This window comes from Lucilia cuprina, chromosome 6 (assembly GCF_022045245.1).
Source record: "Lucilia cuprina isolate Lc7/37 chromosome 6, ASM2204524v1, whole genome shotgun sequence".
Classification (NCBI taxonomy): Eukaryota; Metazoa; Arthropoda; class Insecta; order Diptera; family Calliphoridae; genus Lucilia; species Lucilia cuprina.
The window spans coordinates 36,005,181-36,024,847 of record NC_060954.1 but is presented as its reverse complement, the minus strand read 5'-3'; the positions used below and the strand labels follow the sequence as shown (position 1 = coordinate 36,024,847).

Sequence of the window (19,667 nt, the reverse complement as noted above, 5' to 3'; positions counted from 1 at the left end):
CTCTCTCTGTCTATCTTATCTCCATCTTTCAGTATCTTCTACTACTATTAATACCCCTTAATGTCTCTCCAATATATCTCTTACCATAACTTTCTATGTCCTCTTCCTATTTTCTCTTAATATATTTACAGGTATCACAAAGGGACCAAAAGAACCCACGTGTACATCTATTGATATCTACTTTAAAATAAAGTTAAAACCGCTATTTAATTTTCTTTCTTATACGTTTTGTTGGTCTGTGCTATTATACGAATCATATTTTTTTTTGCACTAAATTTGGTAATTGTTGTATCAATAGTATCGAATTCGTGACATTTCATGAAATGCCTTTGAATAACAATGTAAGGCCAATTATTCAAAAGCGTCGGACTCATTAATGAGGTATAGACAAACCGAAAACATTTGCAATCAATTTTAATTTATAATTAAAACTCATTGTTTGCTGGGATATATTATATATTTAAGAACAATAAAGTTATAGTAAGAATAACATCGACAAAAAAATGAAAATTTTAATGAGAACATGTCGGAAACAACACATGCTCGTAAGTACTTTGAATAGAAAAGTTAAGTTGTTTTAATATGTGCACTTTATTTTGGTGGACAAATTTATAATTGAATTAAAAGGTATTTTATAAAATGAAACTTTTCTGTAAAGTTAAAGAAAATCTTAACTTCTTTAATGCTTAATTTCGTATATAGACTTTTTTTAGGTGAGTTTTTAAAAAGCATACAAGTTAATTTAACAGACTATCGAAAATCTATATACTAATGTGATAGTGAGAACTTCGGGACAAATTTATAAATGAATTAAAAGGACTATTATGATATAAAACTTTTAGTAAAGTAAATTTAAATTTAAATTTAAAGTAAATTAAAGTAAATTTTCCTCTTTTTTATTAATAATATCGAATTATTTTTCAACAAACTGCTAGAAGGATTATCTAAAAATAAACAGAACTTTGAAGTTTCCCATCGCCTATAGCAGATATTAAGTAGTTCTGGCTCAACTCATATTGGAATAGAGGAACAGGCTTTACACCTACTGGCTCTGCATACACCATCCCTAACAAACAACCTGCTTGTGATTAGAGTCACTATGACACCCACCACAAATTCAAATACTATCCTAACACACGAAAACGAATTCAAAGTTTACCCAAGAGCCACATTAAGATTTGACATATCCTCGAGAAATACCAAAAAAAAGCTCTGGGCCAATAAATTGACGATGAGCGAACCTCAATCAATATACAGACGAAACTATAAATTCATTATGAATAACATCTTAAATACTAATAACAAAGAAGATAGTAATTAACTGTCATGAATTGTTCCCCCGGGGGCATGTTACCTTGGCGAAACCTCCGCCTTGGTGTTATTGAAATCCCGGGGTATAAATAGGTGGCCAGTATCTCTAATCCGACCGGGATTGAAAAATTGGTTACAATCTACTGCTGGGCTTAGTCCTTGCATAGATTACCAGAGGTCAGACCAGAGAACCGCGTAATCTGGTACTACGGGTGGCCAGTTGCCCGCAGGACTATGTCTTGGCCGGTCAGTTGGTTGATGTTCCTTCGGGATCCACGTAGTGGCTGTGGTTTAAACCCAAATTCGCGGGGAGAGTAAGTGGCGGTTAAAGTACTGATGCATGATAATAGTCAATATTTCGGGATAAGTTCGTTGCTGTTGCCGAGAACAACAGATACCCCGCTGTCAAGTGACTGTAGAACTAAGCATTGGAAATGAGTTGGTATTAATTGTATATGGTACGGGATGAATGTGAGGTTCGGTGGGCCCCACCTGGCGGGATTGAAGAACAAAGAGGCGATGGTAGACCGTTCTCAAGTCTACCCAGTGGTTGAAAAATATAAGGACGTCAAGGCAGGTGCTCACGTAAAAACTCTCGACATTCCTGTCATGAAAAGTTCTCCCCCCGGGGGCATGTTACCTTGGTGAAACCTCCACCTTGGTGTTATTGCAATTCCGGGGTATTGAGTTGCTTTTCAATATCTCAGTCTGGCCGGGACTATAAATTGTTACAGTCTACTGCCTGGCTTAGTCCTTGCATAGATTGAAATAGGTCAAACCAGAGCAGGACTATGCCCTGGCTGGTCAGTTGGTTGGGGTTCCTTCGGGATCCACGTAGTGTCTGTGGTTTAAACCCAAAATCGCGGTTGCGCTTAAAAGACTGATGTAAGTTAAAGTCAATATTTCGGGATAAGTTCGGTGCTGTTGCCGAATCAACATGGACCGGCCCAATCCATGTACAAAAATTGAGTTCAAAAACTGAGTTAATTATTGAAGGATTTAGGGGCGATGGTAGACGGTTGACAAGTCTGCCCAGTGGATAAAAGAGACCACCGTGAGGTAGGGCATCATGCCAGGTACTCACGTAAAGCACTTCGACATTCACTTGTATGAAAAGTTCTGTGAAAATTTTCATATAAGATTATTTGTCATTATAATTATGTTTTTCAGTCTCTGATCTGCAAAACATTTGCATAAAAATTACATTACATTAATTTTATAAAGAAGTTTTCCTTTAAGCAAACTTTCAATTAATCAATTAAGTTTTAAATAAATTCATTTATATTTTTACAATTTTATTATTTATAATAAATTTATAAAAAAAATACATTTACTATTACATACACCACCTTGAAGATTGGACTTCAAAATTGTCCATCATTTCATTTGAAATTATAAACATTATTAGGTACCTTCCATCTAGCATTATAATGTTTAGTTTTTTTATAATTTTTGGGGGTGGCTGTAATAGTTGAAATAATTGCTTCTCAAACATACTACTACTTCGTTTTGTAATGACCAAAGACTGACAATATGATTGTGTGGTCAATGTAAATACTTTACTACACAAAAACAATACCTTAATAACAATTGACGATAGTAAGCCTCGGGAATACATATACTAAATATGTACACCGAAATAGTGGTGGATAATAATAGTTTTGTGTTTTATTCATTGTCCTTGTAATCAATATTTCAAACTAAACATTCATACTGACAGAACCACAAATAAAAATACGAAAACCATAATATGCCTAAAGAATATTGAAACAAAGAAAATTTCAAATTATATTTAAAAAAATATTCTTAATATTAGAAAACTTAAATACTTTATACGCTTTTTAATTTATGTGATGTGAAAGTTTAATCATGTCCTTTTTTCACTTAACAGCAACAACAACTTTTTCTCCACCACATATTTACCGTTTACTACTAAATACATACATACATTCATACGTACATGCATAAGTTTTTAAAATAATAGCACGATTAATTATGGTGTCGATATATACGATGTATTTTATTGGCTGTCGGTGTATGCAATTAGTGACCACAACTGTTCTTAACGTTTGAGTGCATATATGTGGTTTGGTATAACTATGTACTTACTATAGTATATTAGAAATTAGCATGTTGCCTAGGAATAATTTTGTAATATTAAAGGATGTCTGATTTTGTTATTAATAACAGTTTTGTATATAAAAACTCCGTAATTTCGTCTTTGTGTCACACGTAAGACAACCAGGTATAAAGTAAAAAAACTTCCAAAGTTAGATGTCGTCAAATTTCTCTAGAGGAGCTAAGTATTTTGGATCTTTTATTGTAAGCAAGCTTTCATGGAAGGAAAGAAACTAAAGATAGAGTGAAAAGGGGAGTCAATGCCTTCTATATATAGAAGAATTCTATAGAAAAGAACAAGGGTTTGCAATTATTAAATCTACACATCTGTTTGTGGGAATCCTTGAGATAAAGTTATCAAAACTGCTCTATAAATCTCAACTGTGTGACTCTTTTGACGTTACTAGTACCACTAGTGCCATTCGCAGCACTCTGGAAGCGGCATTGGACATCATTTTGAACTTGTCATCAACATTTTGTAGCAGGGGTGGCGGCTATGGCTCTATGAGTCTTCGTTAGTCAAACCTTTGACCGTCAATCATACAATAATTCTATTTGTAGTAGGTTTACTTATAGGCGTAATTCATATGGAGGAATTACAAATCTAGATTTCGAGAAAACACCTCTGATGTAACCGGAAGACAGTTTGTTGCGTATCCAGTTTTCACTGATGGGTCAAAGATAGATACCGCCTGGGATGCGGGTGTATACATCACTTTGTCCCGGCATATACTATTCCTTTAGATATCTTGACGAATATAGTGTCTTTCAAATGGAAATCCTAGGTCAAAGATAGATAGATAATGCCAGGGGTGCGCTTGTATAAAACACTTTTACCGGCATAAAACATTCCTTAAGATACATTGACAAAAGTAGTACCTTTCAAACGAAAATTCTAGCGAAGGACTGATACGAAATCATATCAATCCAGTGTCTGTTGTGACAACTTACGTCGATAATAAAGGCAGGTTCTAGATTGTATAAATGCCCTTAGAAACAATATGAGAGTGTTCACCATTAGACCTATCAAACAGGTTATGCAAAGATCCATATGCACTAGAATGCAGAATTTCAGTCGAAATGATTGATAAATAGTTTTCTTGACAATCTGGGGGAAATTACGGAATTTAACCCACGCAAACTATCAGGTTTAATCAAGAGAATTAGTAACTTCTTAGACAAAGTTTAATATGGAGATTAGTTAGTTAGTTTGAAAGGAGGATGTATATACATTAAATCCAAAGAAATACACCTAGGGTCTATAGGGCCACCACCTCCGGTCTACCAGACTTGAAAACTAACCACTAACCTACCGGACGCCAAGATTCTATCACATTTCTTTCTTTAGAGAATCGTTTTATTAAATCTTCTAATTTGAAAGCTCTTGTAAATAGACCTATTCCCTTTCATCTCTACTCTCTAATTACTTTCTTTGTTTTTTTTTCTATTTTCTTTTACAGTTTTTGTTTTTCTATCTTTGAATCTTAACTCTCTACGAGAGAAATCAAAATATACCTTATGACCCTTCCCAATAGACCCTTATTAACGTAAACCTAGGATAGACTAACAAACTTTTTGCAATAACGGCAGATAAGAACACTTAATTTGTGAATTCATATGCAATATTTCCAAAAGTGAATTTTTGGTATGCAATGTCATAATATGTATGATTAAGCCATAATTAAAATTAAAAACAAGTTTAATTTATTAAAAAGAGAGATGACAACTAATTGAACGTGTAGAAAGTATTCAAATAAATAACTGGAAAAAATATACCTCTAACATCACCAATTGTTTATATTACGTTTCAACTAGTAGCTATACCATTTAAATAATCCAATAATTTAGTTTTTATAATTATTTTTTCTAATATTTGACTTTTTTATTAAATATTTAATAAATATAATGTTTATATAACTGAAATTATGTATTAAACTAACGAAAAAGAAAAAAATCTTAAACATAAACAAGTTTTAAAAAATGTCTTGGGGTGTGATAAACATAAAAAACTTTTAAGAAATCAATTTGTTATTTAGAAAATAAACAATATTCAGGGTTTGTTTTATTAAAGAAACATCTTTTTGTTTCTTGCCATCATCAACACTTATAACTGTTCAGAACCAAAAATTGCAATTAAAAACAACGAAAACTGGTTTCTAAATGGTATGTTTATTGTAGTTTGTTCTCATGCACATTAAAAGAAACTAACTACTTTTTGAAATTTTTGTACATTATCAATCATGTGCAAAATATATAAAACATTGACAGGTTTATAGAAAATCATCATATTGATTTCTTTTCAAATGTTGCTTTTTTTTCTTAATTATTAAATTATAAATTCATAAAGGTATTTATTTGCATATTTAAAAATTCCATATTTTAACTAAGAAAAATAAATGTTTTAAATATTTTAGGTTATACATATTTTGAAATAAGATATAGACAATCTATTTGTAAATAATTGAAAATAATATAAAAATAGAAAAGCAAAATATTGTAGCAGCCTTAAATTCAGGAGTGTAATGGAAGAGCATAAGCTATCTTAGGGTAATGTTAAAACCGACCAGCTCGTGAAAGATTGTCTTATACGTTTTACATTTATGCATATGCACAGCTCTTATTGTTGTAACAGTTCGACTGTGGCCGATGGTTCATTCCTGAAATAAAATGTGCCAAAATTATTTGTGAATGCCTGGAAAGTTTACTGTCTCAGATCACAGGAGATGTACATTGAGGACTCTGTTGGTTTGTAGCCATTAAGGCTTTCAAGACCGCCATGGTCAATCGGTTAACGTTCCATGTTATTAGTAATGTTATTGGCAAATTAAAACTAAGTTATAACAATAAAATAATACATTTTGAAGAAGAAAAACTTAATATTTTAAGTTAATAGTAATTTTATGATTTGTTTTATCAATATTATTATTGTTTATTTGATTTTTTTCTAATTTTTTTATTTTTCAAAAGTAATGTTTGCAAAAAACAGCTGTTCATTGTTTTTTAATTAAAAAGTTGACAATACTAACAAAGTTAACTGATATGAAAAACACAATCAGTAGTTAAAGATCGCCTAAATTTGTTCCGAGTTAAATCCAGCATGATTGGCTTGTACCCGATAGACTGTTTGGTAGGTGTGCAGTTTTCACTGACGGGTCCAAAATGGATACCGGCATGGGTACCGGTGTCTATATCGCTGATATCAACATAAAACGGTCTTTCCAACACCCTGACGAATGTAGTGTCTTCCAAGCAGAGATCCTAGCGATCTGGAAAGCGACAGAACTGATAAGGAATCATATCGATCCGGGGTCGATTGTGACAATTTATGTTGATAGCCAAGCTGCTCTTAGAGCATTGGTATATCACACGGTACTTTCGTATGCCCTTAGGGACATTATGAGACTATTTGTCGTTAGATTGTGTTGGATGCCAGGGCACTGTAATATGCAGGGTAATGAGGTTGCGGACGAACTAGCTAGACTGGGTTCGAACCTTGATATAGATGACAGGGAAAGGATGGTAAAACCACCCATTTGTCACTATAATAGGATGATATTCGAAAGAATCCGAGATATCATTAACCAGTCCTGGAATAGTAGATTGGATTGCAAGTTATCAAAGGACCTGTGACCAAAACTTAATATGGGTGCTACCAAAATACTTATAGGACTGGAAAGACGCAGTCTAAGGGTTCTGATAGGGTTTCTAACTGGACACTGCTCAATTAGAACCTTTGTCAGTAAGTGGGACAGTAGTATACCGGACTATTGCATGTTATGCGAAGATGAGGAGGAGGTAGAGACGATCGAGCATATTATCTGCCAATGTCCTAGAATACAAGACCTCAGACTGAAATGGCTATGGAATAAGTTCTACAGCGAACTGGGGGAAATTGCGGGACTTAACCCTCGCAACCTACTAGGTTTTGTCAAGGGAATTATTTTTATTTATTTATTTATTTATTTATTTATTTATTTATTTATTTATTTATTTATTTATTTATTTATTTATTTAAGATTCATTTTTACTTCTTTGACTGGGTTTTCTTTTCACATATCCTCTTTAAATGGGGGGTTTTATTAGGATGACGTTGTATTATCATATTTCCACGTTATCACACGTGTGCTCGGAGAAATCCAACCAAAGAACCTATGCCTTCATATAGGAAGTTGGAGCAACAAACTTGGTCGTATCAAATGTATTATTTGGTCTACACCGGAAGTATATAAGTTCTAGAGTTTTAATGGTCTCCACCAGTTTGAATGGTCTCCACCAGGTTATATCGTGAGTATTTTGTGGTCTACGACAGTTGAAACGTTCTAGTATTATATGCTCTCCACCAATAAAACATAACCTCACTTTAGGTTATGTTTTATGCACGATGTTAGGGTTGTTCCATAACTCAGACCTAAATTACGACTGGATTTTTAGATCTTTATTAATAATTTATTTCATTGTGCTGTTTGGAGTGATTTTTACTTGAAAGTATAAGTAAATGTTATTTGTAAAAAAACTACTGATGTCAACTAGGGACCTAACCTCTAACTTCTTATTTACTAGGCAGAAGTTACAGAGAAATGGCCACTCTTCTCATTGACCTTAAATGGTTACTCTACTAATTATTAAGTAATGTATAAAATTACTACATTACTGATTACTAAAAATTTGACATTTTGGCGATTATGGGCTAAAAATTTTAGTAAGTGGTCGTCATGATGACTTAACTTTGAAAAAAGAAAAAAAAACAATTAATGTAAAATTGGAAAGATTTAACAACACTAGAACAGTTTCTTTTCGTGGTGCATTATTAGGCTAGTTAGTTAGTTTGAAAGGAGGATGTATATTCATCAATCCGAAGAAATACACCTAGGCCTCTATCGGGCCTGTTGTGCGCTCCTTAACCAGTGACTCAGGTGAGAATCGACTAGTTCCAGAACTGATATAAAGAATGAATAAAGAGGGTGAAAAATTCGAACAAAAATTATTCCATAATACGAACGTCTATTCCCCATCATACAGTCTAAAACGATAAAACGGAAAACGAACCAAGGATAGAGAATCCTAGTTCGTTTTCCGACGTATCTAAAGTTAAAAAGTTTGAACATCTTCTAAATAAAACTTTTTACGTTGTTCCCCCTTTGATATATCTGAACCTTAAGTTTAAACGAAAAAACAAGGAAGCATTAATGTAAAATATTAGACTTTTGCTACTTAAAGTCATTTTTAACTATAAAAATACTCTTTAAATCGTGAACTGACGACAGTTTGTTAAAGAGTATTAGAGATCTCTAAACAAAATAATATAAAAGAAGAAACAATTTACCATAGAAACAAGATATGTTTAATTTATAAGTCTAATTTATAAGTGATGAGTTTTAATCACCTATTAATTCGTAATTTAAAATTATCTATTACAAAAATAAAACATGCAAAATATAGTAACAACTTAAAACAACTATTAATTTATCTTAAACTTAACAAAATTTTAAAAAAGTAAAATCTAGTATAAACAAACCCAAACCTTAAGCAGTTTCTAAATATTTTTTAGTACAACTACTTACTTGTCATAATGAATTAAAAACAAGTGGTCTTTCTAGTTGAAGATAAGTTTTGTTATAGTTTTTCTAGTTTTCTTTTGTGAGAAATATGTTTAAGAAAAAAACACCTTTTTCACTTTTCTTGTTTAAAGTTTAATTCTGCAATAAAAAAAGGTAAATAAACAAACATTATTGTTGATATATTTGTTGTAGTTTAAGAAGATAAAAACTTAATATAAAAAAAAAATGTGCAGTTTTAAAATTCATTCACATATGTATGTATGTAGCGCTTACAACTACTTTTTTTTAAATTAATTTTATGGCGGGTGCACGAACCTATTCAATTACATCACATTGCTTTAAAAAAGTCTTGATTTTTATTACATATTACCATTTTAGGCTAGGAAAAATAAACAAGTGTTTGTTGTATTGTCTTTTTAAAGTCATGAACAGCAACACAACAGATGAACAAAACAATGTATATTTTATAATGTTGTTAATGGCAAAAAAACAATAAGATGCATCTTGTTTGGGGAGGGGGGGGGGGGTCATAAAAAACCAAAATCAAAACAAACTTATAAATGGAAAAGAATTTGGTTCAATGTCAACATGTGCATTCATATTATACCAAAATACCAAAAACAAACAAAAATACAAACTGCAACATTTATTTTTAATAAAAACAAACAATGATTCGAAAAAATAAAATGCATGCGAAAATTATAGTGTGATTTTATTGTTACACAAACACAACAAGAGACAGGCCATGTGAATTGAATTAGTAAGAATAATTAACAGGTGTATTAGTTAATAATATATTTATTATGACGAAAGACTAATGCATATAATTAATCTAGATAATTTTTATACCCTACACCACTTTAGTGGGGAGGGTATATTGAGTTTGTGCTGATGTTTGTAACACACAATAATATTGGTCCTATACCCACTTTAAAGTATACCAATCGGCTCAGAATCATTTTCTGAGTCGATTTAGCTATGTCCGTCTGTCTGTCTGTCCGTCCATGTAAACCTTGTAATCAAACTACAGGTCGCAATTTTGAAGATAATTGAATGAAATTTTGTACGTGATTTTCTATTGTCCCAAGGACAAACTCTATTGAAAATGGTTAAGATCAGTCCATTATTTCACCTAGTTTCCATACAACTGTACCCCCGAATAGGGCTTGTAAACATTGTAATCAAACTACAGGTCGCAATTTTGGAGATAATTCATATTCATTTGACCCTAGCCCCTCCAAAAAGCCCCCATCAAAATTTTACTTAAATACCCACAGTTTTATTAATTAGTAAATGGCTTTAGTGAATCTGAGGCAAGGTACAATTCAACTTAAATGCTTTATTATGAAAAGTAAATCACTTTTCATTTGTTTACAGGTGTAGGGTATTATATGGTCGGTTTCGCCCGACTATAACTTCTTACTTTTTTAGTTTAGATCGTCAGATGTTTAAATATTTGTTTTGTTTTTTTCTTCGTTTGTTAAAGATTCAAAATGTCAAACTCTTTTTTTTTGCAGTAAAAAATACAAAACAGAGACCATTTATGGCAGAATTAGAAAGATGGCTGCATCTCTCTGTGCCATAAGACCGTTAAAATAACAGGTAAATTTTGATAACTTAAAGAAAACCAAATTTGTTTAGGTTTTTGTAAATGTTTTAGTTGGAGTTCTGTCATTATAATAAATTTTACTTGACATTTAAAGAAAAATATGTATTTTTTTGTTCAGTGTTATTTCAGCCATGAAAAGGATCACAAACACTCAACAATTTCCGACGAAACACTGAAGTACAGTTTAAAGAGAAACTTATTGAATAGGGGATGGTTAACATTGTTCAAATATTTACCCTAGATTATGTTTTTTTCCTAAAAGCAAAATGCTTATTTTAGTCATTAAATTGTAGTATTGTTGTTATAGTTCGTCTGTGTCCGATAGTTTTTTTACAGGGAAACTTTTAATTGACTATATTTGGCCGAATAGGACTAACGCGGGTTTTTGATATTTCATTTATAGTGTTGTAGTAACAGTTCGTCTTTCGACATATTCATTAATTGTGAGTTTTTTCCTTTTTGCGTGCTTTAAGTATAGAAAATGAAACAAAATCTAAAGGATTATATTATTTAGGATAAAACTGAAACAGATCATTTTAAACTTTTTAAAAATTTTGATAAATAGTCCATAGACTAGTCAACACACAAATCCATTGTCTATACAATATATTAGTGCCACACACTACTTATAAGACTTGTCATTACACTAGTCAATAAACTAGTTAATGGACTATTCTATTTAGATTTGATAAATGATTAAAAACGGAAATATCCGAAATGAATTACTACTCCAAAAGCGAACATATACTTTTAACATTAATGTAAAACAAACTTCAAATGCTATAGCAGCAGCAGACCTTTATCTTTTAAATTTTCTACCGTACAAAGTTTTTCACATGGCGATTTAGTAAATAATCTAGGAGCCAAAGTAATTAACACTTTTTTTGTACAAAAGCAGATATGGTTCAATGCTTATAGCCTATTAAGACTACAATAGTAAATATGAAAATTCAGAAGATGTATAGACAGTAATAGTAACATTAAAAAAGAACATGCTAATTGTAAGAAACAAAACGAACAAAAGCAAAAATAAGCCAATGTATTAAATAAAGTAACTTTGTTTGTTATAAAAAAGGTTAATGCACTTAGAAATTATCGCAGAGTACCATGATAAAAGAAGAAAAAAGTTGTAGCTGAAAATTATTCCAATTGAAAAATGCAACACTGGACCTAATTCTACTGGCGCATGCGTAAAAATTATGGGTCTACCAACCAACAACAACAAAAAAAATCACAATGGAATACAGACAATAATGAAAAGAATGAACGACCAAAAGATGACAAAGAATACAAATTTTTCTCAAATATATTTTTTGCAGCACCGTATAAAACTACTTTTAAAGACTATTTGATTATATGAAACAATTTTGTTAAGAACCCGGGAATAAAATATACGCACGCCATCATTAAAATAAATACAAACAACTACATATCAACCACAAAAACCAGCAGAGCATTAAGTATAACACAGCCAAAAGAAAATGTACCTAAATATGTATGTACTGTTCTAAACTAAACCAACAATATGGAAAATCCCAAAAAAGAAGGAAAATCCAAAACTTTCGGTACAAATTTTCATTTTTATATTGATTGTATTTTGCTTTATCATTGAAAAGCGCGTCACCCAATTTTCTTTGCTTCCTATATTATTGGGAGTAGTTAATTGGCTTTTGTGTACTTACCTTTGATAATGTCTTCTGTGTCTAGAATTTAGATTTTTTTATATATTTTTCTTGCAAGTTTTTGTTTGTTGCTCTTTGTTTTTTATGTTTGTTTAGTAATTGATCTATTGGCACGAAACACTGTTTATTAGAACTGTATTTATTTATATAATTTCTTTAATTTCACAAATTAATAAGTTATTTGCAATAATTTTTAGCAAAACTTTATAGATTTTTTTATGCGGCTTCCACAAACAAGCAAAGACGGCGGAAAAAACAACTAGTAAAAATGCGCGAGCAAATTCATTAAAATTGCAAATGGCGACTAGCAAACAGAGCCCAGCGCCGGCAAACATTAAACTCAGCGGCGGCTGAAGCTAAAAATTTCGGCTGCATCTTAAAACCGTCTGTATGTTTTAAAATTTTCAACGGTGAAATGAAAGCTAGAGGATTTTATTTTATTAATGTTAATGAAAATAAAATAAATCAAAAGCTAACTTCCAAATAACGTTTCTTTCGCCATAAAAAGTAATGTCACACTTATCGCATTCGCTTTTTGAAAAAATTTGCTTTTATAATGACTGTAATGTCATTGGTCAATTACAAATTAGAAGTTATTGTAATTAAAAAAAAACTTTGATTAAAATTACATGTATTTGTAGTTAATCAATTTCACATTACAAGTAATTAAAATTGACCATGTAATGAATTACTTTGTATAATTATTTCCCTCCATACCTGCAAAAAAATTCGACTTCGATTTTTAACATTTAAATACATTAAACTGTTACACTGTAAAAACAATAGTTGGCAACGCCACATATAAATATAAAAAAAATTAAAAAAAATAATATAACGTTGAACATAACAAAGATATGCGACGCATATTTTTAGCGATATCTAAACTTCTCATGACTTTAAAAATAAATCTTGTGAAAAATGAGTTGTATAACAAGAGAAATAAATAAAATTGTATTAAAAAAACAAATATGTAGATTTTTAAAATATTTGCTTTTAAAATAACACTTTTTAATCTCTTGGACTGCGTTTTTATTTAAAAGCGTTAAAAGTTTAGAAATAACTGAACATTTAGCCGACCATTTAAAGCCGACGCCGACATTTTTAGTGTCATATACCGTCACTCTTAATATTTGTCGCCGCAGGGCTGTGAAACAAAAATTTGTTGTTCAAAAGCAAGTGGCGCAAAAACATTATAGTTAATTTTTATTTTAGAAATGTCTCAATCGCAAAATATTGCTACAGAAAATGTTGCAGCCAATTACCAGAAATATGCAGGTTTCGGTGATAATGCGTACAAAGAATACGAAACAATTTACAAACAAATGTGGTCGAAATTAAATGCTGGCCATTTGGAACCATTCGCCAAAATTCTAATGGAACGTGAAAATATTGCCTTAAAAGCTCAAGAAGAACTAACCGATACTATACGTCAAAATTTACAACAGCAAATGCAACAAGCTTTACATAATTTTTGGATTTCCAATGGTGTATCTGAAGCTTTGATTTCCCTGGAAATGTGTAAAGAGGAATTTAAGTCTTATGAGGGACACAAATGGTAAATATATATGGACATTATAATGCAGGTTTGTTTCTGTACTTGACTATTAGTTTGTTTAAAAAGACAAAAAACAGCTATTCCTTAATTAGGGCTGTTGTATGTCCAAATACTAGTGACACTGGTATGGTGGTTGAAAACTAAATAAAAAACTTTTAAGACATACAGAACATAAAATTAAAACAATACTCTTTTTTAATGTTACAGGAATATGGATGACAAATCACCATGGGAACGTACACGACCCATACGCATGCGTTTTAAAGAGAAACGTTTGCGATATTTACAGGCTCAATTAAACTTTCAGAATAAACAACTTGATGAAGTTATGCAGGAAAATATTGCCTTGCGTAAACAAATACAGGACGTCAAACATCAGCGTATTTATTTAATGGAATCTATGGTCAGTTTTCGTAAAAAGATAGATGTAGCCAAAGCAGAAGTTATAAGATTACAAGATCAATTACTCACAGAAAACGAAGAAAATATTAAGCCAAATATTGCAGCTGGAAATAATATAAAACTTTAGTTATAAGCAAAATAATTATTTTATGCAAATAATATAAAGCTTTCATGAATACGATGATAAGGGATTAGTAAGTTTTTTAATAAAACATTGCATATCTTAATAAATAATTTATCTGCATGCATGATTAAATCCAATCCAATAAACCGCGGTTATCTAGCCAGGGTAAAATCTCCATCATGGCTTCAACATATTTTGGATTAGAAAACATTGACATTTTCATTTTGGACTGATCATCTATATAATTTTCTAAATTAGCATTATCAGTATTTTGCAAAATGACAGCAGGGAATACCTTGGACACAACCATGTAAGCTGAAATTATTATAATTTAATTATAATTAGCAATATACATATTTTCAGTATTCTAACTTACCGGCTAAGCCATTCCTTAAAAGAGAACAATGAATATTTACTAATTTCGGCAGAGGACGCGCGTATTGTAATAGTTTCAAATTCTCAATTAAATGATCGTAGTAGTAACGTACCATATAATCAAATTTAGACAATTTTATATCCGCAGCACAAGATGAAAGTATAAAATAATACAAATCATTAGCCGGTGAACCATATTTGCTTATAGCGAAATCTACAAACAAAGTGTTTTTAATTTTACCAAATGCATCGTACTGAAACATGATATTATTGCACCATAAATCGCCATGATTGAGAACATTAAACTCACGGGCGTTAACTTTTTGATCTTCCAGCAAACGATCAACCAAATAGACATCAGTATCACATAATTTCTCATAGTATTTCAGACAATTTGGCCATTTTTTTAATTGCGCTAGAAACGCACTTGAGGCATTGAACTCTTGCAGAAGACTACGATTTTTAGAACTAAAAACTCCCTGGGTAAAATCCTCACTAAACTGGCCGTATTTTTCTACATAACAAGCCGATGCTGCATGATACTCCGCCAGTTTCCTTAGTACTGTTTCGCTGTGAATTATGTCAAGGCCCTCGAACCGATTGATATTTTTATAACGGTTCATTTGTAAATCTTCCATTAGTATATGCTCCACACCAATATCATGATCAAATCGATGAACTTTTGGTGCAAATTGCACGATTTTACCAACATCTTCATAAAGTTTTTCAAATCTTGGCAAAATTCTATAGTACATTTCTTCTTCTTTGGGAAAAAGTCGTAACATATTTGTTATTTGAATCATAAATTGTTTGGAATGTTGGGCTTTTAAAACGAATGACAATGTTTTGTGTTTTCCATCTGAAAATTAAGATCAGAAAGTTATTGGAATTAATCGCAATTTACATAATATTAAAAGTCAAAAAAGGCTTAATTTAAACTGGAATGTACAAATCCATTTTATAATCTACACTATTGTTTAGAATACAATACAATATGTGGTCCATACTTCAACAATTTGACTATAATTGACAATTTTGACTATAGTTTAGGACTATAGGTCAGCAGTCTCTGATTCAAATAAATATTTTTTATTATTCAAACTAAATTTTTCGACTGTAATATAAACTATTGTCAAACTTACCAGCCAATTCAACATCCGTTTTTATGCGCAACAATAGTGATGAATAATTTTCTCCAGACTTAGAAGCATTTTTTATATTTATGTTCAATATTTTACAAACATCTTCATTCGTTTCCTTTCTAATAGTATTTTCCAATTTGATTTGCTGTAACCAGGAGGGCAAATCTGGTTCCAAAATAATATTACACGATGGCAAGGGAGACATTGTTTAGTTAATTATAAGTTTCGTAGCGTTTTAAATGATTTTGCCAAAAGTTGGTGCATTTAACTATTATGTATAATGAATGAACTATATATAAACAATAATAATAATAATGATAATAATATCTATTATCTTATCTTTAAAATATACGATTCTGGCTATTAGCTTTACTTCGTATATATCATTGATTATCATTTTGTTAATTACTTCTAACTAAAGTTTCTATTTGTATTTATTATATTTATTGACCATACATGGTATAAACGATATGTTTTAAACAATTGTTGCCCGCCTAAATTTGAATAATCACCCCTATTGTGCATTTTAATTCGAATCGAAATTTTTTTTCGTTTGGTACCTATACTGTTTCGTTTTTTGTTAGAATACCAGTTTTGCAGAATTAGGTTGAATAATAGGGCGATACTTACAGAAATTGACATCACTTACAATTTCTGTAAGTATCGCCCTATTATTCAACCTTATTCTGCAAAACTCGTATTCTGCAAAACTGGTATTCTGCAAACTGGTATAAAAGACTAAAAAAATGTATGTATAGGCGAATGTAGTCGAATTATTTTAATAGTTTTGATTCGTACCATCTGCAAAAGATGCCGATAATGGACTCTGTTAAAACACTAATTCAAATTCACTTAAGGCCTAACTATAATGAACTTAAGGTAGCTTAAGTAAATGTCAAAACCTAACGATAAGCCTGTCAAATGCTTAATAAAATATGAAGAGACTTTTTTGTGGCTATAATGTACTTAAGTAACCAGTGTACACTGTAAGTAACTATGAAACTACAAAAACACAGTTGCACTTTTATGTGCTAAACGTAATTTTACAAAAATATTATTTTTTCTTATTTTCTCAAAAAAAAAAAAAAAATTATAAGAAAACTATTAATAAATCATAATTTATAAAAATCAAGTGAAATATACCATGTATTATTATAATTATAAGTTAATTTTGAAAACGAAGATACTCCTATTTTTGTTTCTGTGCAAAACTACAAAAATATACAGCACTGGTAACAAAAATTGTATCATAATAAACAAATATCAGATTTTGTAGCAATTTTTGAATAAAAATGGATAAAAAATTAAAATATTTAAAGAATTTAATGATATTGAAATCTTTATTCGAAGAGCTGTGTATTTTAAAGAAAATAGGTGATATAAAGAAGAAAAGAATACGTTCCTGTTCCGTTAGAGAAATTAACAGAGACAGACGGAGGAACGGGTTTTTTGTGCAGTCCTTTTTACGAATGAAGGAAATTGACCATCAACAATTTTTCATTTATACACGAATGGCTCCAGAAGTATATAAACATTTCTTTTTTTCGAAACTTTCAATTAAATTTAATATAAAACTCGATTCGTCTTTTTCCATATTTTCTTTAAATAATAAAAAAATAAATAAAAAACAGCTGATTCCGTCCGTAATGTGCGACCAATTTGGTACTTTGCTTAAGCAAATGACATTTGACGAAACTTGACGAAAAGTTGCATTAAGTACATTATAGTTTGTCACATACGTTTTATATGTATTCGCACAGTTGCTTATGCTGACTTAAGGTAGTATATGCATATTATAGTTAGGCCTTTACTGTTTCACGAATAAATATGTGTATTAAATTAAAAAAAATAATTTTTAAATTAAATTGCGAATATTTAAACAAATTTCGGAAAAATTAGGGTTATGTTCACTATTAGATTAGAATTAATTTTTAATACATTGTTTCGAATAATTTTTAAAAACTATTATATTGGGCAGGATAAATTGTAAATGTTCTAATATTTGTAACAAAGTTTTTATTTAGAGTTGATTCACCATCATTTTAAAATCGGTTTTAATCTGTCAAAACCCAGATGAAAATGGCGCATTCTCACTATTGGGTGTATTCAACAGAGTCGCTGATGGGAAAAGAACTTACGACCTCTATACATACAGGCTAGAAGTTAACATTGTATGAAATTTGAAATTTTGATATATATATAAATGAAAACGTTTTTTTAAGTGTAGCATTTTCGTTAAAAATTGCATTTGGCAATACCATTTCATTAAATGAAATGGCAACATTGCTCAATTATATTAAAACATCCCGGCAACTCTTTTACAATATTAAGCAGAAATCTGCGCCAGTAATGTCAAAACGGCGGCAACAGTTTCAGTATTTTTATGAAATTTTTAAATTTAAAGTTTTAAAAACTTTATCATGATGTAATAAGTAAGGTGGGAGCCTTTCGGCAACAAATATAACAAATTTTTGTTGTCTACAGTTGGGTTTTGTCAAAATGAAATTTCTAAAATTGAAAAATAATAAACATTGGAAAAAATAGTTCTTGTGTATTTCACAATATTACCTACAAAACCGTCGTTACATTTAGGCTGTATCTGCAGCAGGACAATGTTTTAAAGCTTCTTCATCTGAATTTTCTTATTTGAAAACTTTTTTGTCAAATTTGGGATTACTTCGTTGGTCCATCAATAATTTCAATAATGTCCATATAAAGTCCCAAACATTTTATTATTCTGTGGTCTAAGCCAATAAAACATAACCTTACTTGAGGTGAAACGAAAGCACGAGGTTAATGTAGACAACATATAACTTTGAACAGTTATGTGAAGTAATACACTACACCAGTGCGAGCGAGACGCAAAACTGTCGAAAGCCAGGCAACAAACACAAGCCTGAACGCGTTTAAGAAATAATCGCAATGACGCGAGAGTTGTTTCCCAACTCAGACTGAATTACAACTCTTGATAACTTTTTATGAACATTTTAATTAATAATTTTGAATTTATTTTTTTTTGCTTTGAAAACATAAATGTAATTTTTTTAGATTAAAAATAAATTAATTTATTTTGACACAACCCAAGCATTTTGGTATTGGAAATGAGAAACTTTGGTCTACACAGAAATGTTATTTTAATTTTTTTCACATTCGACACATATTTATTATTAGCCTTTATATCACATAAACACATACAACTTATTACAAAACAAAAATTGGCATACAAGGCAATACAATTACCGAGTAATAATATCCTTACAAAATTTGGCACAAAAAAAGTTTTGTAAAAAAAAATACACTTTTAATGAGTTATATGAGTCCGATCAGCCCCATACAAGATCCCTTACCGAAAATCACTTAAACACTCTTATCTTTAATAACGATAATGTTATATACAGTATTGTTCAAACCCTAAGCAACTTTTTTTAGCATTGTATACAAAGTGCTATATTATTTTAATTGATTTATTCAAAATTATATAATTGATAATAATAATATTCTGTGTCTACATTATAATAACAACAAAAGTTTAATTCCATTTCGCTGTGAGTTACAAGACTGAATTAACTCCATAAATAGCTGTTCGAAAGCACCTTTTTTTAAGCAACTTATGAATATATTTGATCCCTGCAATGGTTTCTAAAACGGTGCATTTCTACGGGATTTGAGTAAGGAGATTTTGATGAGCAGCCAAAAAGTTTGTTTCCTATGACCCGATAGCTACACTTAGATCAACATTGCCAAAAGTTTTGGTTCATTATCACGTGCAATAAAGTTGTTCTGTTCGGTGT

At 30.7% G+C, this 19,667-nt stretch overlaps 3 protein-coding genes across 6 annotated transcripts in view; 1 reads left to right on the top strand and 2 right to left on the bottom strand.

The window, feature by feature from the left end:
• LOC111674643 (heterogeneous nuclear ribonucleoprotein K) overlaps nucleotides 1–12,564 on the bottom strand; it is a 74,975-nt gene extending 62,411 nt beyond the window's left edge. The window contains exons 1-2 of one of the 2 annotated variants that reach the window (XM_023435303.2): nucleotides 12,279–12,564; nucleotides 8,991–9,125 (exon numbers count right to left, since the gene is read on the bottom strand). In XM_023435303.2, coding sequence (XP_023291071.1) covers nucleotides 8,991–8,997 — 7 coding nt within the window. In that variant the 5' untranslated portion in view covers nucleotides 8,998–9,125; nucleotides 12,279–12,564. The remainder of the gene's footprint in view (nucleotides 1–8,990; nucleotides 9,126–12,278) is intronic. The other variant, XM_023435305.2, reaches the window with a different exon arrangement.
• An 849-nt stretch (nucleotides 12,565–13,413) lies between these two features.
• On the top strand, nucleotides 13,414–14,399 carry LOC111674600. The gene is made up of 2 exons (XM_023435254.2): nucleotides 13,414–13,833; nucleotides 14,041–14,399. The coding sequence occupies exons 1-2, from the start codon at nucleotides 13,493–13,495 to the stop codon at nucleotides 14,360–14,362; spliced, it is 663 nt and encodes a 220-aa protein (XP_023291022.2). The 5' UTR covers nucleotides 13,414–13,492; the 3' UTR covers nucleotides 14,363–14,399.
• Nucleotides 14,363–16,711, bottom strand: LOC111674599. Of its 3 annotated transcripts, none has more exons than XM_046953624.1 (4): nucleotides 16,675–16,711; nucleotides 15,877–16,144; nucleotides 14,736–15,593; nucleotides 14,363–14,674 (listed from the first exon to the last, which is right to left on the bottom strand). In XM_046953624.1, exons 2-4 carry the CDS (start codon nucleotides 16,079–16,081, stop codon nucleotides 14,487–14,489), a joined length of 1,251 nt encoding a protein of 416 aa, XP_046809580.1. In that variant the 5' UTR covers nucleotides 16,082–16,144; nucleotides 16,675–16,711; the 3' UTR covers nucleotides 14,363–14,486. The 3 variants fall into 3 exon arrangements, with proteins under 3 accessions (XP_046809580.1, XP_046809581.1, XP_046809579.1); XM_046953625.1 differs by lacking the exon at nucleotides 16,675–16,711 and having other exon boundaries at nucleotides 14,363–14,596; nucleotides 14,655–14,674; nucleotides 15,877–16,451; XM_046953623.1 differs by lacking the exon at nucleotides 16,675–16,711 and having other exon boundaries at nucleotides 15,877–16,448.
• Between the last annotated feature and the right edge of the window lie 2,956 nt (nucleotides 16,712–19,667).